The following is a 19622-nucleotide window of genomic DNA, read 5'->3' as shown; positions in this document are numbered from 1 at the left end:
GGAGATGTTTGACCAGGGGAAAAACATCCTTTAATAAGCAAGGTAGTCTCCACAGTTAATATTCCATCATATTAGCTTCCTCAACTGTGTGCCCTTTCTCCCCTATAAATGTTGCATGGTAAGAACTAATTTTACACCATCTAAAATTCAACAAGGCAAAACTGTTGTACCTCTAATCTTTTACCATTCCCGGGTGAAACAAAATACCATGCAGCATCTATTTCTATTTCTCCATGTGAAACACACACTTTAACTGCTTCCCAGATGCTGACTGCTTTTCATTTTTAATCAGTACAAGAACTAGGCCTGGTGGCCTACACCTTTAATCCTAGCACTTGGGAGGGCGGCAGTGACAAATGGACCTCCATGGGTACGAGGCCAGCCTGATCCTCTTCGTGAATTCCAGGCTCGACAGCGGTACACAAGGAGACTCTGCCTCAAAACAACAACAAAAACCCGGTTTGAAAGTATCTTCTCCCTTTTCTGATGTTAAAATACCTATTCCATGATCTCCTTGGAGTTTCCATAAAACAAAAATGTTCATTCCAGGAAAGTTATGTCCTCTCCTGAACATGGTATGGTAAACATTCAAGGGTTACCAGCTCTGTACCTGCCTCTCTGCCGTGGAGTATCTGTATTTTTCTTCCTCCCTTCCTACCTCACACCTCTTGAGACCCACCGTTTAGACACTGCTAAAGTGTTCACTGAGCACCTAAAATGATCCTAAACTTGGTCTGACGGATGACTGTCTCATGCTTTCTGAATTACTTCCTTTCAGCCAGTTGGGTTGTAGGCCTATTTTTCTTACACTGACTTTATTTTGGTTATTTATTCATTTTTGGTACTGGTTCTAAATACCTCATGGAGTCTCAATTAACAATATTGAGTGTTATGGACTCAATTTTTAATTGGCTGATATTATCAATCTTAACAAAAAGCTAGAGTTTTAAAAAATAATAATTTTATTCAAATTACATATTTACATTAGAGAGCAGTTAGGGGGTTTAGGAAAATGCTGCAAAATAAAAATTATGTTTGGAATTTCAAAAGCAAAACAAACAAATATCTAAGTAAATGAGCAAACAGATAAATAAATAAATGAATAGTAAGGCCAGGGAGGCAGGGCTGGAGAAACAGCTCAGTGATTAAGAAGGCAAGCTGTTCCTTCAGGCTGTTGGAGTTGGATTGCCCGGCACTGAGCTCAGTTGGCTCACAAGCAATTCTAACCTAGCTCCAGGGAATCCAGTGCCCTCTTCTGGCCTCTGTGAGTGTTCACACACACATGGTGCACATACCTGTGTACACACACACACACACACACACACACACACACACACACACACACACACACACACAAATGAAAATAAACCTTTAAAAAGCCCAACCGGGTGAGAATGGAGTAAAACATGCTGGGTAACCATTCTGTATGTTAAAGCAACATTGTCAGAGAAAACGATCAACAGTCATCTTTTTTTTTTTCCTTGTTACAGGGTGTAAAGGCATTTCCCATTTACATCGTAGCTTAAGTATCACAGGGTATTTGTTAAAGGTAAAAATGTTTTACTTTAATTTTATGAAAAAAAAATGTAGGTCTCCAAGAGTCTTCGGAGCACATTATGAACTTAAAATAATCAGCAAGTATGGGGCAGGCAGGCACCCCCGGGAAGCCTAGGCAGGAAGACACCCTGCATTCTGAATGCACAGCAGACAGCATGCAAATCCTCACGGTGCAAATCCTCACAGCCAGCGGTGCAGTGCTGGACTCTTGGAATTATTAACTATGCGGCAGAGTAACATTCAAAGAGTTTCAGTAGAGAGAGCAGGTGTCTGAACACACATGTGAGGAAGGCAATGGAGGCCTGGCTAAGCAGTCCTGAACATCTCTTCTTCCAACAGAGAATAATGCAGCAGCACCTCACCGGCCAGCAAACCAATCCTGATCACCATCCACACACAGCGAACTGGCCCAAAGCATTCCTGTCCAGCTGCAGTGGTTATTTACAGAGGTGCAGAGCTGCCCTCTAGTGGTCAAGATGCAAACTGCAAAGGGATTCATCGGCAAAAACCTTAACCTACTGAAGCAATTAAACACTACAACTAATAAAATTTAACGTCTCAAAGTCATGGTAAAACTGCCAAAGCTCGAGACAAAAGTAAAATAATAGACTTATATGTTTCCATTACATATATGGACATAAGACTGTCATAAAAGGAATAGTTTAAAAATAATAGAATAACTTCAAAAATGAGGGCAGGGAGTCTTATGGAAGAAGGACCCAGAGGTGACAGGAGCCCCACAAGAAGATCAACAAACCCAAAGAAAGCTGTCCCCGGGGGGAGGGGAGAGGGACTGTGGAGACTGATGCATCAACCAGAGACTATGCATAGAGAGGGCCTAGACCCCCTGCTCAGATGTAGCCCATAGACAGCTCAGTCTCCACGTGGGTTCCCTAGTAAGGGTAGAAGAGACAGTCTCTGACATAAAATTGGTTGCCTGCTCCTTGATCACTTCTGCCTGGTGGGGCAACCTAGTCAGCCCACAGAGGAAGAGGATCCAGGCTGTGCTAATGGACCTGATAGGCTTGGGTTAGACAGTAGGAGAGGAGGCCCTCCCCTATCAGTGGGCTAGGAGAGATGGAAGAGGGAAGGAGGGTGGGACCAGGAGGAGATGAGGGAGGGGGTTGCAACCAGGATATAAAATGAATAAATTGTAAAATAAAAGTAATAATAATAATAATAATAATAATAATAATAATGAGCTTCCAATTTCATTCATCAAATGGTTTTACAATGAGATGGTACAAAATAGTCACCTGAGGATTATCTATATAAAAGTAGAATCGTTCATCATGGGATCTGTAAATGCCCATGCTCACATCTTAACTTACATGCTATAGCTGTTGTAGCTTTTGGGGGAGTTGCTTTTAGCTCCTCCAAATATCATTTTATCAGTAAAAGGAAAACAGGTAGCTATTTTAAAGTATTACTGTAAGGGCTAAATAGGTCAACAAGTAAGTACATAAATACTCAACCCAGGTTCTCTGCAAAGAGCAGCGAATGTTCTTAACAATTTGATCTATCTGTCCAGCTCAACACAATAGTTTGTTTGCTTGTTTTTTACACCATTGCCAACTTGGCTATTCCGTTTTTGTCATTTTAGCTTTCTTTCTCTGGTTCACTATAAACTAATTATTGCAACTAATTAAATAACCACAGGCTGAGATTACCAGACATATCTAGTGACCCTAAATCAATACAGGTCTATCAAAAACAATGACAAACAGTAAGCTGGGGATGATATTATGATTCTGTCCTTAGAGAAGCTTTAATTCTAAAACAAAATATCATCTAGCTAGCATTCTGTAGAGAACCTGGAGATTGTTCAATTCTAAGCCTCATAGCCCATCGCATTCCAAGAAGAATACAACTTTAATGTAACAATCAACTTATTTTAAAACAGAACTCAGTCTTCACTTTGAAGAATTCTCAGATGTCAGCAATTCTCAAATTCAGATGGGATAACATCATGTCCTATAGAATATATGCCAATACACATTAACCAGTAACCAACATAGTTCTAGAGCTCAAGCAACAGTCCCCTCATCGTCCATAGACCAGACACAGTAGAACAAAACCAACCTCATTCCTGTTGGCAGACAATGTTAGACTAGCTTATTGTCTAATACAGTAAAAAAAAAAAAAAATTCTCAAAAGCATAGTTGAGAATAATTATAAGTAAGTTCAACAATCCCTTATATATATTCCCAAAAAGTAGCTGATATCCATAGTCAATGCTCTACGCAGTGTTTCCTTCTGGACATTTTCAGTTATAACTTCTGTGTGTATACGCACGATTACATACGTGTCAGAAAATGTGTGTGCAGGTGTGAGCATAGGGGGCCTATGTCAATATCACATGTTTTCCTTAATCATTCTGCACCTGTTTAAGGTCTCTCATGGAAGCCGGAACTCACCACGCCAGTGAGTTTCCAGGCTCCACCTGTCTCTGCCTCCCCATGGCAGGGATTACCGATACGGGTAGTAATACATAAACGGGTCTAAAAAGATACATCAAATGTCCCATCCTCTAAAGTACGTAAAGAGTCATAAGGGATGAATAACACAGTCATTGCTAAATCATGCACCAAGGCCTTTTACCCAACCACAGCACGGTGGGTAGGTGTTATACTAGATTCTAGACAGGCCATGCTGAAGTCATTTTAAAGGGTACCCGTTGGGACTGTGCTTAAGATACATTACAGCACAAAAATTTCCTGGGGTGGCCTGAAGTTTCAGCTGGGACCAACTCTCTGGTTTGATATAAAATGATATCAATCTGCAAAGCTTGTAGTAGGTTCCCCTTGAAGGCTGAATGGGATGGCAAGAAATGAAATGTAAATGAAAGGAAGCATTTCCCTCTGTCTCACTGGACTACCCTGTGAGCTAATACCAGGGCAGCCAGGCCATCTGTGCAGAGAGGAATGTCAGTCACAGATCAGTAACTGTTTTAAGGTGAAGAGCAGAAATGGGGATTTGCCATCCTAAAGAGGTCTTCTTACCTGCTGGACACCGTTTGAACATATTTTCGGGCTTTCCAAAATAGAGGATTGAGGTTCTGGATTGGAAAGGAAGCAGACAGTCAATACGTTAAAGAACAAAAATTTCCTCAGTTAAAAGCAAAAACTTACTATATAAGTACCAAAAAAGATCCTGTTTTTTTCCAACCCAGTAAACACTCCGTGCGAATCTGACTGCTTTTCATAAACACAGGATGCCACCTGTGTCACTAGCTATTTTTTTTAAACAGGGTAGCCCTGTGCTCTGCCCTGTAAACCAGTCTTAATTATTTTTCTCAACTGTTCTTTATTTTTTCCCAAAAGTCCCTGCCTAAGAATTTCAATTGTGTTATTCACTTAATAAAAGTTCACATATGATAGGACTACCTCAGTGTTGAAACACAGGATTTTAATTTATTTTTCATTGTTAACATATTTTATTTTTTTATTACAATTTATCCACTTTGTATCATGGCTGTAGCCCCCTCCCTCATCTCCTTCTAGTCCCAACCTCCCTCCCTTTCCCCTATGTCACTCCCACTAGTCCACTGACAGGGGAGGTCATCTTCTCCTACTAACTGACCCTAGCCTATCAGCTCTGGTCAGGACTGTCTGGATCCTTTTTCTCTGTAGCCAAGTAAAACCACCTAGCCAGGGGAGTTGATCAAAGAGCAGGCAACCAAGTTCATGCCTATGACTGCCCCTGTTCCCCTTACTAGGGAACCCACATGGAGACTAAGTTTTCCATTGGTTAGATCTGAGCAGGGAGTCTAGGTCTTCTCCATGCATGGTCATTGGTTGGAGTATCAGTCTCTGCAGGACTTCCTGGGCCCAGGTTATTTGGCTCTGTTGGTTTACTTGTGGAGCTCCTGTCCAGGTATATCTATCTCCCCCTTCTTCTATAAAATTCCCTGCACTCTGCCCAAAGTTTGGCTATGAGTCTCAGCAGCTGCTTCAATGCTCTGCGAGGCAGATTCTTTCAGAGGCCCTCTGTGGTAGGTTTCTGCCTTGTTCCCTGTCTTCTCCCACTTCCAATGTCTATCCTGATTGCCCTTCTGAATGAGGATTAAGCATCTTCTATATGGTCCTCCTTGTTGTTTAGCTTCTTTAGGAATATAGATTTTAGTATGTTTATCCTATATCATATGGCTAATATCTACTTACAAGTGAGCATATACCATGTGTGTTTCTGTTTCTGGATTACCTCACTCATAAAATTTGCAGGCAAATGGATGGAATCAGAAGCAAAGGATTTTTAAAAGCTTTAAATTCAGTTCTGATTTCAGTGAGGGATAGCAAATACTGCCACCAAGAGGCAGCAGTAAGATGGTATTCTGAAGGGATTTTCTACCTTCTGCCTTTCTTGTCATTTGAGAATATAACAGGTGACAAGTTTATCATGCTGGAAACAAACTAGGATAAACAAGTCTAGAGACTTTGTTGCAGTGGTTTAAGCTAGAGGGCGGTATCTTCTAAGGGAAACTTACGTGAACATTTAAAAATATAAAAATAAAGACTCTTATTCATCCTCTGTGTTTTAGCTATGAGCAGCCAATTCATTGACAAGATAAATTGGAGGGGTTTGGGCCTTTTGTGTATCTAGAGACAGGCATACGTACTGTGTATTCTGCAAATAAGGTAGATCAGTCACCCTCCATCAATGTTGCAACTGAAGCATGCAGCAGTGCTCCAGAAAAGGATGGCACAGTTAGCGTATGAAGAGCATAGTGCCCTGTGAAGCTGCATTGAGAGTTTTCTTTGTACCCGGATGAGGACCATGGCCTCAAGACAGGATCTCTATCCTTGTATCCTCTGCTTATGGTTTCTAACCTCGGTAAACACTGCACCTTTCCCACTACCTCACGGTGCTCCTACCCTCGTGGCCGTCATGTAACGTGAAGCACACAGCCTTCCACAGGGCCTCCAAGGCCGCAGGAGCTGTTATCACCTGTAACATTCCAGCTTCTTGATACTTGCGATGTCACCTTTCCTTGATTCCTTGATCTCTCCTCTGAGAAGTGTGCTCAGGCCTTCCTGTGTTCTCTATCACATCCACTACCTCCCCAGGAGTCCAGCCCTTACAGGCTCCACAGGATAGGTCATCACGCCCTACATTCTGTCCTTCACCTCTTTGCTATTTATCTAGTGCTCTATGTTGTCTTTTGAATCAAGGTTTCCTGAATACTTATGTCTTCAAGGCTTTGGCTTCAAGATGATGGTGGTATTGGGAGATTGGAAGCAATTTAGAAAATGAGGCACAGCTCGTCACTTTGAGCACCCGTTAAAAGGAATGATAGGATACTACACATCACCTTTTTCTGCTTCCCAGATGTTGTAAAGTTCTCTGATTCACCATTGATTCTCTCCTCACACACCCAAAATGGTCTGTCTCACCACAGATCCAAAATCATAAAACCAAGTTACCACAAATAGAAGCCTCTGAAATCATGAACCAAAACAAAATAATCCATCCTTTATTTTGATTTTATCATGCATTCTTTTATAGCAATGGAAAAACTAATACACCTTAACATACACTTCCATGGAAGCAGTCACTTTTGTGAAGTATTTCCTTCTACTGTCTTTTATAACAGTGTTTGCCAACAGTAGGTGCTTAAAATAGAGTGAATATTAGAGTAAGAACAAATGAAACATTGTATCAGGCCAAAGAAAAGAAAACAGTGCCACCATAAAAAACAAAACAAAACAAAACAAAAAACCAACCAAACCAAAACAATAAACCCTTTTTTTTTTTTTTTAATTTAGTTATTTCCTGAATGTCACCTAAGATTGTATCTGGAAAAACAAAAATCAGAGAACAGCACAAAATAGTAACTTGCCAACAGCTATCAGGGAGCTGATAGAACATAAACAAGTGGCTTTAAAATGCAACCATTGTCCCAGATGGTGCTATTCATCAGGCTAATCAAAAAGAGACTATTCTCTTTATATTAAGCTTGGCACCATAGTCATCTCCATCTGAACATATCTTTTGTTTGAAAGCTAATCAACAGTTAATAAAGCAAACTCAAAGTCTGTTTTCATCTCCTGCACTTCCTCCTAAACAAAGACCCACCGACAAGGCCTGGCTTAGGAGACATGAAAGAAGGTATCTTTACTTCTTGTTTTAACTTAAATAGTACAGTAAAAGCAAACAGATCTCTTACTCTATTCTAGCCTTTAGTTTTTGCTTGTTTGTTTTACATTAGTCATGTACATAAGGATTTTTAGCTCTCTGTCTTTCGCTTGCTCTTTCTCATTTCTCTGCAGTTTTTAACCTGGTAAACTATCCACAAAAGCCAGCTTCCAGCCTCAGGTGGTCAATCCTAACAAGTAAGTCCACCAGAAGACTGTAATTAGGAAACTGTTTATTAGAATGAGTATCAGTCAGATATTATTAAACCTAGACTCAAATTCTCAGCTTCCCTCTATCTTATTCAGCAGCCACCTAGATCAGGCACATTCTTCCTCTATTCCCATCCTTTTTATTGCTTTCTTTTGTTGATACTCTGAGTTAATACAAAGAAAATTTCATATCTCAAATTTCTCTGCAAAATCACAAGGAAAGCTAAGAGGGTAGATGAAAAGTACAAATGAATTAACTGAGAAATAAAGTGAAAATATATGAGAACAATCAAGAGATCAAAGTAGTGTAAATATGGAGAAGAAAGAAAATACTGGAATAGAAGAGAGACGGAAATAAGAAAAAGAAGGTTCTAGAAGGGAAAGGAGTGAAAAAAATCACAAATAACAAGGTGATATACAGTGGGTAAGAAATGATACCATATAAGAAGTAAACGGTAGGTTTGTCACTCACTGGGCTGGTAGATTTGAGAAGGTACATTAGTTCAAGCCTGTAGTGAGCTTCCTCAATATACATGATTGCCCCTTATATAAAGTGATATGCCTGTTTCCAACTTTTCCCTCAATCTAGGACCCAAAGATATTTTTCATAATCATTTTCAACCAGCTCTGAGACTGAAAGTGTCTCCATCAAATATCAGAATGGTTAAAGAGTCAATCAATCCAATGAGTACACTTTGAGGGTACATTCAAAACTGTCACCTCCTTCAATGAACTTTTAAAAAGCCCTCCCCAAAAAGGACTAGATAATTTTGGTTTAAAAGCCATCATATTCTTGAAAAGGCTTTTTATGTTCTATATTCTTTAAATTACCTCATTAAATTCCAAGGATAATCTGAAATTCTTGGCGTCCTACAAACACAATTTAGATGTGGTCTTCGTTTGTGCACATGCCTTAGAGATAGATCTTCATTGTGTAATACAGCTAATCTCAAACTCATGATTGTACTATACCTGACTACTGGAAAGAGACAGTAGTAAAATCAGCAGCATATATCTCTCTACTAAAAATGAGAAGATAATTAAATTACCAGTCCAAAGAAACAAAATGCAACTCCTGAAAATGAAGTAGATGTTCGTAAGCAGTTTTACATTGTAAGTAATGTGCAAAAAGTTAAAATTCCCTGGATTATATATTCCTCACTGAAATACATCAGTTTGGGTTCAAATCTAGTTAATTTAAAGGACAGATAATTTATTGAATAGAATTTAAATTGTGTGCATTAAGATTGGAATCAGGGACTCTCTATGACATGATCTCAGTGGCTGGCTCTTTGATCATCTCCCCCTGAGGGGCGAGCAGCCTTGCCAGGACACAGAAGAAGACAATGTAGCCACTCCTGATGAGACCTGATAGGCTAGGAGCAGATGGAAGAGGAGGAGGACCTCACCTATCAGTGGACTGGGGGGTGGGGAAGCATGGGTGGAGAAGAGGGAAGGAGGGTGAGACTGGAAGGGGATAAGGGAGGGGGGTACAGTTGGGATGCAAAGTGAATAAGCTGTAATTAGTAAAAAAAGTAAATTTAAAATAAATAAATTTAAAAATTGGAGTCTCATGTATGGTCGATGCTATTAATTCTAATATACCTGTCTCTGGCAGGTATAAGGCGGGAAGAATTTAACATGTTCTATATGTGGTCATCCACATGCTCTTGTTGATTCCTTGGTAGTAGAAGCATCTCATTGTTGTCAACAGAAGATATCCATACTTGGGACCCAGCCAGCTAAAGGGAAAATACAGGACACCATCTCCCCACCCCCAACTCATACACCCCCCCTCCCCCTGAGTACTCAACCACAATCCATTCTTCTTTCTTTGAATTGTGTGTGAGGCATATAGAGCATTTAATCATTTCATTCTTGGCACTCCTGCATTAGCTTATTAGCTAAACAATGTCAAAGCATTTGGAGAAAAGAGAAAAATGGGCTGGCAAAGCTGCATTGCAGTCCATCATTCAAAATCTCTCTTGAGATTTATTTTTGTTTTTATTTATGTGTGCATGAACGTATTTGCTTTTTTGTGAATGCCACTTGTGTATGGGTGTCAGTGGAGGACAGAGAAGGCTGTTGGGACCCCTGGGCCTGGAGTTTACAGGTGGTTGTGAGCTGTTGGATGCTAAATTCAGAAAGAGCAGTGAGCACTGCTCCTGATTTAACCATCTCTCCAGATCTTCAAAGTCCTTCTTCCGGAGCCATTCTTCTGTATCTTAAAGGCTAGAAAATATGCACCCCTAAGCAACTTTGCTTTCCGTATCATGGCACTTGAAGATGACACAAAATTGTTCATGCTTCTCTTTTCACTTTGAAATTAAGGAATATATTTCCAACTACCTTAAAACATTGCAGATTCTTCTGAGATACACTGCAGCAAACTAATCTAACCCAGATTCATGTTATTACTTCATCCTAAGATTTTTTCTTTTATTTTTTTAATTTATTTTTATATTAATTAAAGTTTATTCACTTTGTATCCCAACTGTAGCCCCCTCTCTCATTCCCCCCAATCCCACCCTTCCTCCCTCATCTCCTCCCTGCCCCTCTCCAAGCCTACTGATAGGATAGGTTCTCCTTCCCTTCCATCTGACCCTAGCTTATCAGGTCTCATCAGGACTGGCTACATTGACCTCCTCTGTCAAGGCTGCTCCCCCATTAGGGGGAGGTGATCAAAGAGCAGGCCACTGACTTCAGAGACAGTCCCCGTTCCCATTACTAGGGGACCCACTTGGAGACTGAGCTGCCATGGGCTACATCTGTGCAGGGGTTCTAGGTTATCTCCATGAATGGTCCTTGGTTGGAGTATCAGTTTCATGTTAAGATTTTTAAAATTTGATCCATCTCCTTTTATGACCTTTTTGTGCATCTTGGGTTTACATAAGCTGATAAATTGTTTTCTAAAACATACAATCCATTCAGCCATAAAATAAACATTGTTTGAAGGATTTCCCCCAAATAAGTTTCTATTAGAATTCTCAGCCTATACATGAACAAACACACAGTCACGCAAACACACACTTAGACACACAGAGATGCACATACATCTCACACACATACCACATACCACACACACACACATACCACATACCATACACACATACACAAAGGTTTTTGCTGTTGTTGTTGTTATTTTGGGGTTTTTTGTTCCTCCAGAATTTTCTATACCTGTACAGATTTTTAACTCAGTCCTGTGTTTGAAGTCTTGATCACTATCATTGTCATGGGACAGCGAAGGAAATTTCACATTCAGTGAAATGAGAATGTACAAGCCCGCCATTCTTACAACTGCTCATTGCTCTTCTGTCTACTCTGAAGACAAACTTTCAACCTTATTAATTCTTTGGTTATGTGTAAATTTAATGACCATCTGAGCATTTTATATGATTTTTACTAATTTCTCTTTAGTAAGCACACAAAATAATGGGCTTCATTAAGATAATGTTCAGTTTTACCCTCCTGTCCTACTTCACATCCCCTCATCATGGTTTCCCTTTTGCACTCACTCACACATATGAGTGAAAACATGCTATGCTTGTCTTGAGTCTAGCTTAGGTTCCCAAGATCCCTGCTGCCCTCCATTCACTAGGAGGGACATAATTTCATTCTTTTCATATGTAAATAAAGTGCGTTACTAGCATATATCACATTTTCTCTGTTCCCTGGACTCATGAGGCTCATCTGGTCAGGCTTCACAATGTGGCTATTGTGGCTATGGTATTCTCTCTGGCTTATGCTGACTTTGGTCCATTTTGATACACACCCGGGAATAGCACAACTAGAGCACATGGAAGTCCTGTTTGTGGTGTTTTGAGTAGTCTTCAGAGTACTGTCCATCTATTCATTCCTGCCACAGTGTATAGCATTTCTTTTTCCCCTAAAGCTTCAGTACCATTTATTAATTTGTGTTTTCATGATTGGGATGAAACTGAGCATGAATGTAGTTTTCTTGTGTGATTATTATCATGAGGGGGTGTTGATTTCTGTATAACGGAAGATTTTTTTTCATGCATTTAGTTATTATATTTCCTATTTTAAAGATTGTTCAATTCATTTGCCCATTTACTGCCTGGGTGACTTGATTTATTTCAATTTCATTTAGTTTTTTTTACTACATTATATATTATAGATATTAATCCTAATCAGGTGTAGAGAAAGCAAGGATTTTTTTTTTCTAATTCTAAAGTTGTCACCTCATTTTGCTGAAACTTCCCTTCGCTGTACAGATTTTAATTTCAAGCAATCCTTCATGCTGGTATGCTCTGAGTTATTAGTATATGTTTTCCAAAATCCTTCCTTACCTATGTCTATATGAAATGTATACTGGTTTTAAATTTTCAGATCTAAGATCTAAGACAGGCCTTCAGTCTATTTTGAATGGATGTTTGTGTAGCTTCATTTGTCTACGTGTAGATATCCAATTCTTCTGAGCACGATTATTGATAAAGTCATGTTTTCTCTTCAATATTTTAACACTTGTGTCAAAAACACTGTGTTACTTTGGCTAACTGGGTTCATTTCTGGTGTTTCCATTCTATTCCACTGTTCTGTTTCTTTATTTCTACTCTACAATATTTGCGTGCAAGTAACACAATGGTTTTGTAACTATGGTTACATACACGTTGTAAAATCAAGTGTTCTTTAACATTCTACTTTCTGATTAGGATGGCTTTTGGCTCTTCTGCATATTTTGTATTTCCATGTGGATTTCGGGATACTTTTTTCCCATGAAGACTGCTACTGGAATTTCGATAGACATTGCAGAGAACCTGTACACTTGTTTTGGTCATATCATCATTCTCAACAATGCTAGCTCTGCTAAAACACACTCTTAGGGAGTTTTTGTTTCTATCTTGTAGTGTCTTCGTGTTTTTTAGCTAAATAGTCTAAAGTTTGTATTGTAGAAATCCTTCATCACCTTGCTTTTCTTTGAAGCTACTCTAATTGGAATTGGTTTTCTTAATTCTTTCTCAGTCCATTTATTCTGAATTTTCTTTGTTGGTTTGTATCTTGCTGCTTTGCTGAAAGTGTTGGTCAAGTCTATGAGTTCTCTCTTAGAATCAGTCGAATCTTCTGCTGATAGGGATCCTTTTACTTCTCCTTTTCCTGTTTGTATTTTTTTATCTCCTTTTTTCTTTGTTTTTATTAATCTCCCTAATATTCCATATATGTTTGATAAAACTGGAGTCAGTGAACAAACATATCTCTTTCCCGATTTTAAAGGAAATGCTTTTAGATTTCCAACATTTCTTATAATATTGGCTATAGGTCAGTCATTATTATGTCACAGTAAGGCCTTTCTATCTCTGCTTTCTTTTGGATTATTATCATGAGGGTGTGTTGATTTTTGTATCTATTGAGATGCTCATGTAATTTTTATCCTCAAGTCTATTTACATGTTACATAACTTGATTTGCATATGTTTAACCATTCTTGTTTTCTGGGAATGAAACCAACTTAACGTGTGTATGTTTTTAATATGCTATTGAATTCAATTAGCCATATTTTGAGAACTTGTATTGCTGTGTACATTACCCTGTTTGGATTATAAGGATAATTGTTGTCTCAAGCAATAAGTTTAGTAATGTTCATTTTTTATTATTATGGAATAACTTAACAGGATCTTGTTAGTTTTTCTAGGAGAAAACTTAGTTGGTCTAGGAAAATTAAGCAGTGAGCCTATCCTGTCCAGGAACCTTTCCTTTTTCATTATAACTAAATAACATTTAGTTACTTATTGATAAAGCTATTTCAGCTTTATCTCATTATTTATTATAGATCTGCTTAAGTTTTTATATCATCTTGTTTTTAATTTAGGTTAACTGTATGTTTCTAGGGTTTTATTCATTTATTGTAATTTTTTAGTTTCTTAATTATGTTTTTTTCCAATGTATTCCCTTGAAGCTTCTGGATGTTATTGGTATCTCTTATACTGTCCCATTTTCTATTTCTAACTTTATTGATTTGCATCTTCCTCTTTTATTAGGTTCATTTGGCTAAAGGTTTGGACTATTTTTTTTTTATCAACTTCATTTCATTGGTTCTTTGTAGTGTTCTTTTAATCTTCACTTCAGTAAAGTTTAATCTTACTTTATTATTTCTAACAGTTCATTTGGGATTTAATTTGTTCTTTACTTTCTAAGACAGTGAGGTGGTGAATCATTCACTTATTTAACTGTATTATCTGTAATGTTTAAATAGTCCCTTTGAAACTGCATTGCTGTTTCCAAAAGGCCCTGGTAAGCGAGGTTCTTTTAAGTTTGTTTGTTTTTTATATTTTATAGTTGTTGTTTGAGGAGGTGGTGGTGGTGGTGGTGGTGGTAATTTTTTGTTTGCTTGCTTTGCTTTTAAATGTAGGAATTTTTTAAATTCCTTCTTGACTTCTTCAAAGATCCACTGATCATTCAGTAGTATATTGCTCTATCTTCATTCAAAGTAAAACACTATTTTTGTATCTGGCCCTGTTTGACCCTTTGTAGTTCTTTTATAAAATTTAGGATGCCAACGCTTACAATTTGTAATCGTTCCCTTTACTGATGTGTCATTACCTTCATCTCTTGTGATTTACTCTGGCTTCAAGTCTACTTCCTCTGACATGAGTACAGCTACAGGTATTTTGGAGATGGACTCCCATCCTTTTAACTTCCAGTTTCTTTGTGTTTTGCCAGTTTGTTTCTGTCAACGAAAAAAGAGTTTGGTTTTTAATCCAATCAGCTTTCTGTGTCTTTTATCTGGAGAACTAAGACCATATATGTTTATAATCGAGACGTGATTGCTGATTCTCATAATTGTATTGGTTTTACTGGTTTATTTTAATATGTTTGTTCTTTCCTTTTGTACTTCCTCATATTAGATGTTTGGTGTCTAACTGACTTACATAAACATGATTCCTATTTCTTCTTTGCTCATCTGCTTGCCTTTTACATTTTATTACTTCCTGTGCTTTTATGATTGAAACTCCTTCTCACCCTCTCTATGCAGCATCCCTTTATATGTCTTCTGCAATGCAGGATTAGTGGTCACAGATTTCAGTAACTTTTACATATAAGATTCCCATTAATTTTAAAAGATAACTTTGTGGGATAGGATCACCTTGGTTAGCTGGTCATCATTTATTTTCACAGCTTGAACTTTATCATTGATTTAATCTCAAATGTCCTTACTGAATGCTTCAGTCACATTCCTAACCTTCTCTTCTACATTACCAACATTCTTATCCAGGCCCTCGATTGATTTCCCATAGTGTTCATATATCTACTTTTATCCTACATAATTTTGTTGATTTTTATAAGAAGACCTGTGAATTATTTGTTTGAAATTCCAACCTGACTTTTTAGCTATTCTAATGGGTATATCTTTGTGATTTGGACATTTTTTTTTCTTATAGTTTTCAGTGGGGTTTCTTTGTTCTCTGATTATAGTATTTATCTAGTAATACATTGTAGAGAGGTCCTTTTCAGTCATGTCTGTTTGGGGTTCTAATTTCTTATTATGCCTAGATGTCCACTTCTTTCCCTAGATTTAGGGAGTTTCCCCCCATAATGTCACCGAGTATATTTCCCATGTATGTTGGTTTTAATATCATCTCTTTCTTCCACTTCAAGACTTTTAAAGTTTTGTGTCTTTAACATGTTCCTCAAAGTTACTTTGGTTCCTAGTTCTTTTTACTTTTTGTTGATGTTGTAATGTTGCATTTCCTTTCCTTTGTCTTGTCTCTCATACTATTTCTTCTGACTGATCTGGTGATGCATTCCACTGCAATCTTTGTTTATTAACTTTTCAAATTATTTTATTTGTGTTTGCTTAGTTTTGTTTTGTTTGTTGTTGTTTTAATCTCAATGTCCCTACTGAAGGTCTCAGTCACATTCCTAAGCTTTTCTTCTATAATACAAACATTCTAATCCAGGCTGTAGATTGATTTACCATAGTGTCCATGTACTTATTTTTATCCTAATTAATTTTGTTGATTTCTATGCATTTGAAGCTGTTTGATTTTTATAAGAAGACCTTTGAATTATTTCTTTGAAGTTCCAATCACTTTACATCTTTAGACAGAGCACCTGAGGAGTTATAATCTTCTAGAAATAGATTCCCTTGGTTTTTAAGCTTCTTGGGTTTCTGTCATGGTACAGATAGCTTGTACAGCTTTAGCTATAAAACTTCTTATCAACAGTTTTCTGTTCAGTGTTAGTCCTCAGTGTAAATCAGATATGAAAAAAGCAAACTTCTTTAATAGCTACTAAACCAAACAGGATATTTAAACACATATTAAAATGATGAAAGCTAACCACTATAGGACCCATGACTATAAAACAAAAAATTAGCAAACAGAAAAATATTCAAGTAAGCCATATAGGAAAAAAAAAGTAAAAGTAATAAAAATGGGGTGGGGGAAGACATGAAAAAGGCAAGACCAGATGAGTAGGTAATCTTCCAACAATGCTTCCATCTACCAACAGCAGTTGGTTATACCATGCCCTCATTTCTTCTCCACCCAGAATTAATGCTACCATGATGCCTTCTGCATACCTCACAAGGTCAGTTTATACACCTTGGGCCCATTCTCAGAGACAATACCCACAGAACAAGGAGAAGAAAGAAAGCAAAAGAATCAAAGGAATCTGGTCTTTCACAGTTGAGAGGTATCAGGCTTCAGCTTAGCCTCAGCACTAAAAAAAATCATATAAAGAAACGTTAGCATTTTGGTGACTATTTGAAGGCTGGGGGAATTGTATTTATAAAAGTGACTAAGGAAAAATTGAAGCACATGAGAAAATCAGAAGAGTCAGAAGCATAAATCTGAATTAGCAGGACATCTGAATTAACAACTGTTAATTAAAAAAGATCCCCCCATTAAAAAGTTTCAGTGTCCCAGTGGGTTACATAGTAATGGGAAGAGGGACTGCCTCTGACATAATCTGATTGGCCTGCTCATTGATCACTTCCCCCTGAGGGGGGAGCAGCCTTATCAGGCCACAGTAGAGGACAATGCAGCCACTTTTGATGAGAACTGATAGACTAAAATCAGAAAGAAGAGGAGAACCTCCCCTATCAGTGGACTTGGGGAGTGGCATGCATGCAGAAAGGGGAGGGAGGGTGGGATCGGCAGGGGAGGAGGGAGGGGCTTATGGGGGGGGATACAAAATGAATAGAGTGTAATTAATAAAAAAATTTAAAAAAAGGTTTTTGAAAGAAAATTTTAAAAAAATAGATAGTTAGACCTGCTAGATAGATTTCTTCAAACAGTAAAACAAGCCAGGCATGGTAGTACATGCCTGTAATCCCAGCACTCAGGGAGGCAAAGGCAGGTGGATCTCGGAATTCAAGGCCAGCCTGGCCTACAAAGTGAGTCCAGGACATTCAAGACTACACAGAGAATCCCTCTCTGGAAAAAACAAAACAGAACCAAAGAGTAAAAGAGCTTTAAAATGGCCACATGTTGCATTCAGCAATGGAAAGCATGATGTCACTACACAAGGATATACGTCAAGTTCACAACTAATGATGATAATCATACTATTAAAAATCACAATTGATACAAAACATGCGTCTATCAGGTTTTCTGTGATGCTGTCTACTCGTTCTTATATGTGAATGACAAGAGAAGTCAGAGCTGGCATAATCCCTTGAAAATGAGTCTGTTCCTTGTGTTTTTTCCAAATGAATGAAACAAAGGAAGAACAGAAAAACAAGGCTAATGTGCTTTAAACAAAAGAATTCTCTGGGGCCATTGGAGTAGGAAACAGATCCATTAGAAAAACACAGTTTAAATTACTTTCCACTTACCTCTATCATCTTCTCCATGAACGCACATTTTAAAAAGAGAAAATTTACCATATTAAATTACTTGCTCTGGCATTTTGCAAGCTACCTTACTCTATAAAGAAGCCAAGTAAGTCATCACTCTGGCCCCACTATCACCCTCATCAAAACTCCCAATTCATTCTTAGCCAAGTGCTACTCCAGGAACCTAAAGATTTATAATTCTTTTAAAGTATCACTAAATACTTCAAAATAATGTTAGCAGTTCAGCCAGAAAAGTTAAAAAATGTACAGGAGGGCCATTGAAATATTATGCCATCCAAGGATACAAATGAAGGAAAGGAAGGGCTCTGTCTCAACGAAATTGCTTACAACTATTATACCTTTACGTATGCATTTCAGCCAATTTTAGCATAAAGACAATCATACGTATTATGGGATCAAAAATCTTTGCTTGAATTCTTCCTTTCTTGAAACTAAAGATCTCCATATTCACGTTAGATTTTCCAGTACTATGTCCGTCAAATCTTTCTCTGAAGAGTTTGATGCGTGGATGTCTGCCTGCACCCTTGATCAACTGCTGTCTATGAGTGTTGTAAAGTCAGTCTTACATGAAACAATTTTCTATACCCTCTCACCCGTGGCTTACTTATTTTATTTTATCTTTTGGGTTATATGCCAACTACTGGATACTAAACAGTTTCCCTAAAACATGGAGCATTTAAAAAGGGAAATGTGGGGTACTGTGCAGACTCCCGTTTGGTACATTTCTAGAAAGAATAAATGACAAAATCCATTTGCCAAGAAACAAGAGGTGGGGACTCTGTACAAAAATGTAGATAGAATCTTGGCAAACCATTCACAGAGTCATTGTTGATTTTAAAGAAAACTCTTGAGGAAGATAGTAACGTGAAATAATGTTAATGATAACTATAACAGTAAGACCAAATGCTTCCATTGGCCCTGTTATCCACTCTGTTACGCACTCTAAACTTTATATGAACTCATGCCCTACTCAAAATGATGCCTCACAGTGGATGCTATTCTCATTAACATTTCATAAATGAGGAAATGAATCTAGCAGTTTGGAAATTTGCCTAATATCACAAAGCTGATGTAGCATAAAGTCCAAGATTCATAGTCTTATTTTTGACCCTTTCACAACAAGCAAACATTAAGCTTCTCCGGCCATCTCTCTATCACTGATACAGTGCAGGGGGTCCAGTTCTCTGTTCTGAAACCCACAGTATCACTTATGAAAATCTGGGGGAAGGAGATCTGTAGGAACCATGCTGCTCTATTTAGTCTTCACTTACACATCAAAAGATGGTACTTACTCCTGCTCAGTCCACCAAGAGAACCTGGATTCTTTTAAGAATCATTATTCTAGTGAATTTCTCGAACTAATACTGATGCGAGCCTTGTATAATCTTCACAGTCAATAATGGAAAATAGGTTAAGATAACAAAAGGAAAAGAAGGAAAAAAAATTCAGAAAAAATAGATTACATTGGCAAATTGTACAACTAGTTTAAAGTGAGGTTTAAGAAAATGTACACTTCTATTTTCCTCTCTAAGTTATCTCTATCACAAAAAAAAAGAAAAAAAAATAATTTTTAGAAATACAAAGAAAAGTTTAAGCACTGAGGTTCAGAGAGAGTAGAGAAAAATGTTCCTTTGAGGTTCTCTTAGCCCAAACAGGATGTAGTGCTTCAAAGTGGTGGTGGCTGGTGTTTATAGACAATGGTTCCCAAACGTCAGTAAATGCAGAAATTACTGGAGAATCCCTGTAGATTGCTACACCTCTACCTTCTAGCCCAGCAACTTTGAACATTGCCATAAGAACTTTCAGTGTCTTAGGCTTCCCACTGAGTTCAATGAGTTGCCTACAGGAAATATGCTATCTATCTATCTATCTATCTATCTATCTATCTATCTATCTATCTATCTA

At 37.9% G+C, this 19622-nt stretch overlaps 1 protein-coding gene across 1 annotated transcript in view; it reads right to left on the bottom strand.

Moving 5' to 3' along the window:
* Fmn2 (formin 2) overlaps positions 1-19622 on the bottom strand; it is a 302407-nt gene that overhangs the window by 216302 nt on the left and 66483 nt on the right. The window contains exon 4 of the mRNA XM_055608481.1: positions 4560-4615. Within this exon, the coding sequence (XP_055464456.1) occupies positions 4560-4615 (56 nt within the window). The remainder of the gene's footprint in view (positions 1-4559; positions 4616-19622) is intronic.

This window comes from Psammomys obesus, unplaced genomic scaffold (genome assembly GCF_907164565.1).
Source record: "Psammomys obesus unplaced genomic scaffold, mPsaObe1.curated_primary_1811, whole genome shotgun sequence".
Taxonomy (NCBI): domain Eukaryota; kingdom Metazoa; phylum Chordata; class Mammalia; order Rodentia; family Muridae; genus Psammomys; species Psammomys obesus.
This window is presented reverse-complemented; position numbering and strand designations above follow the sequence as displayed.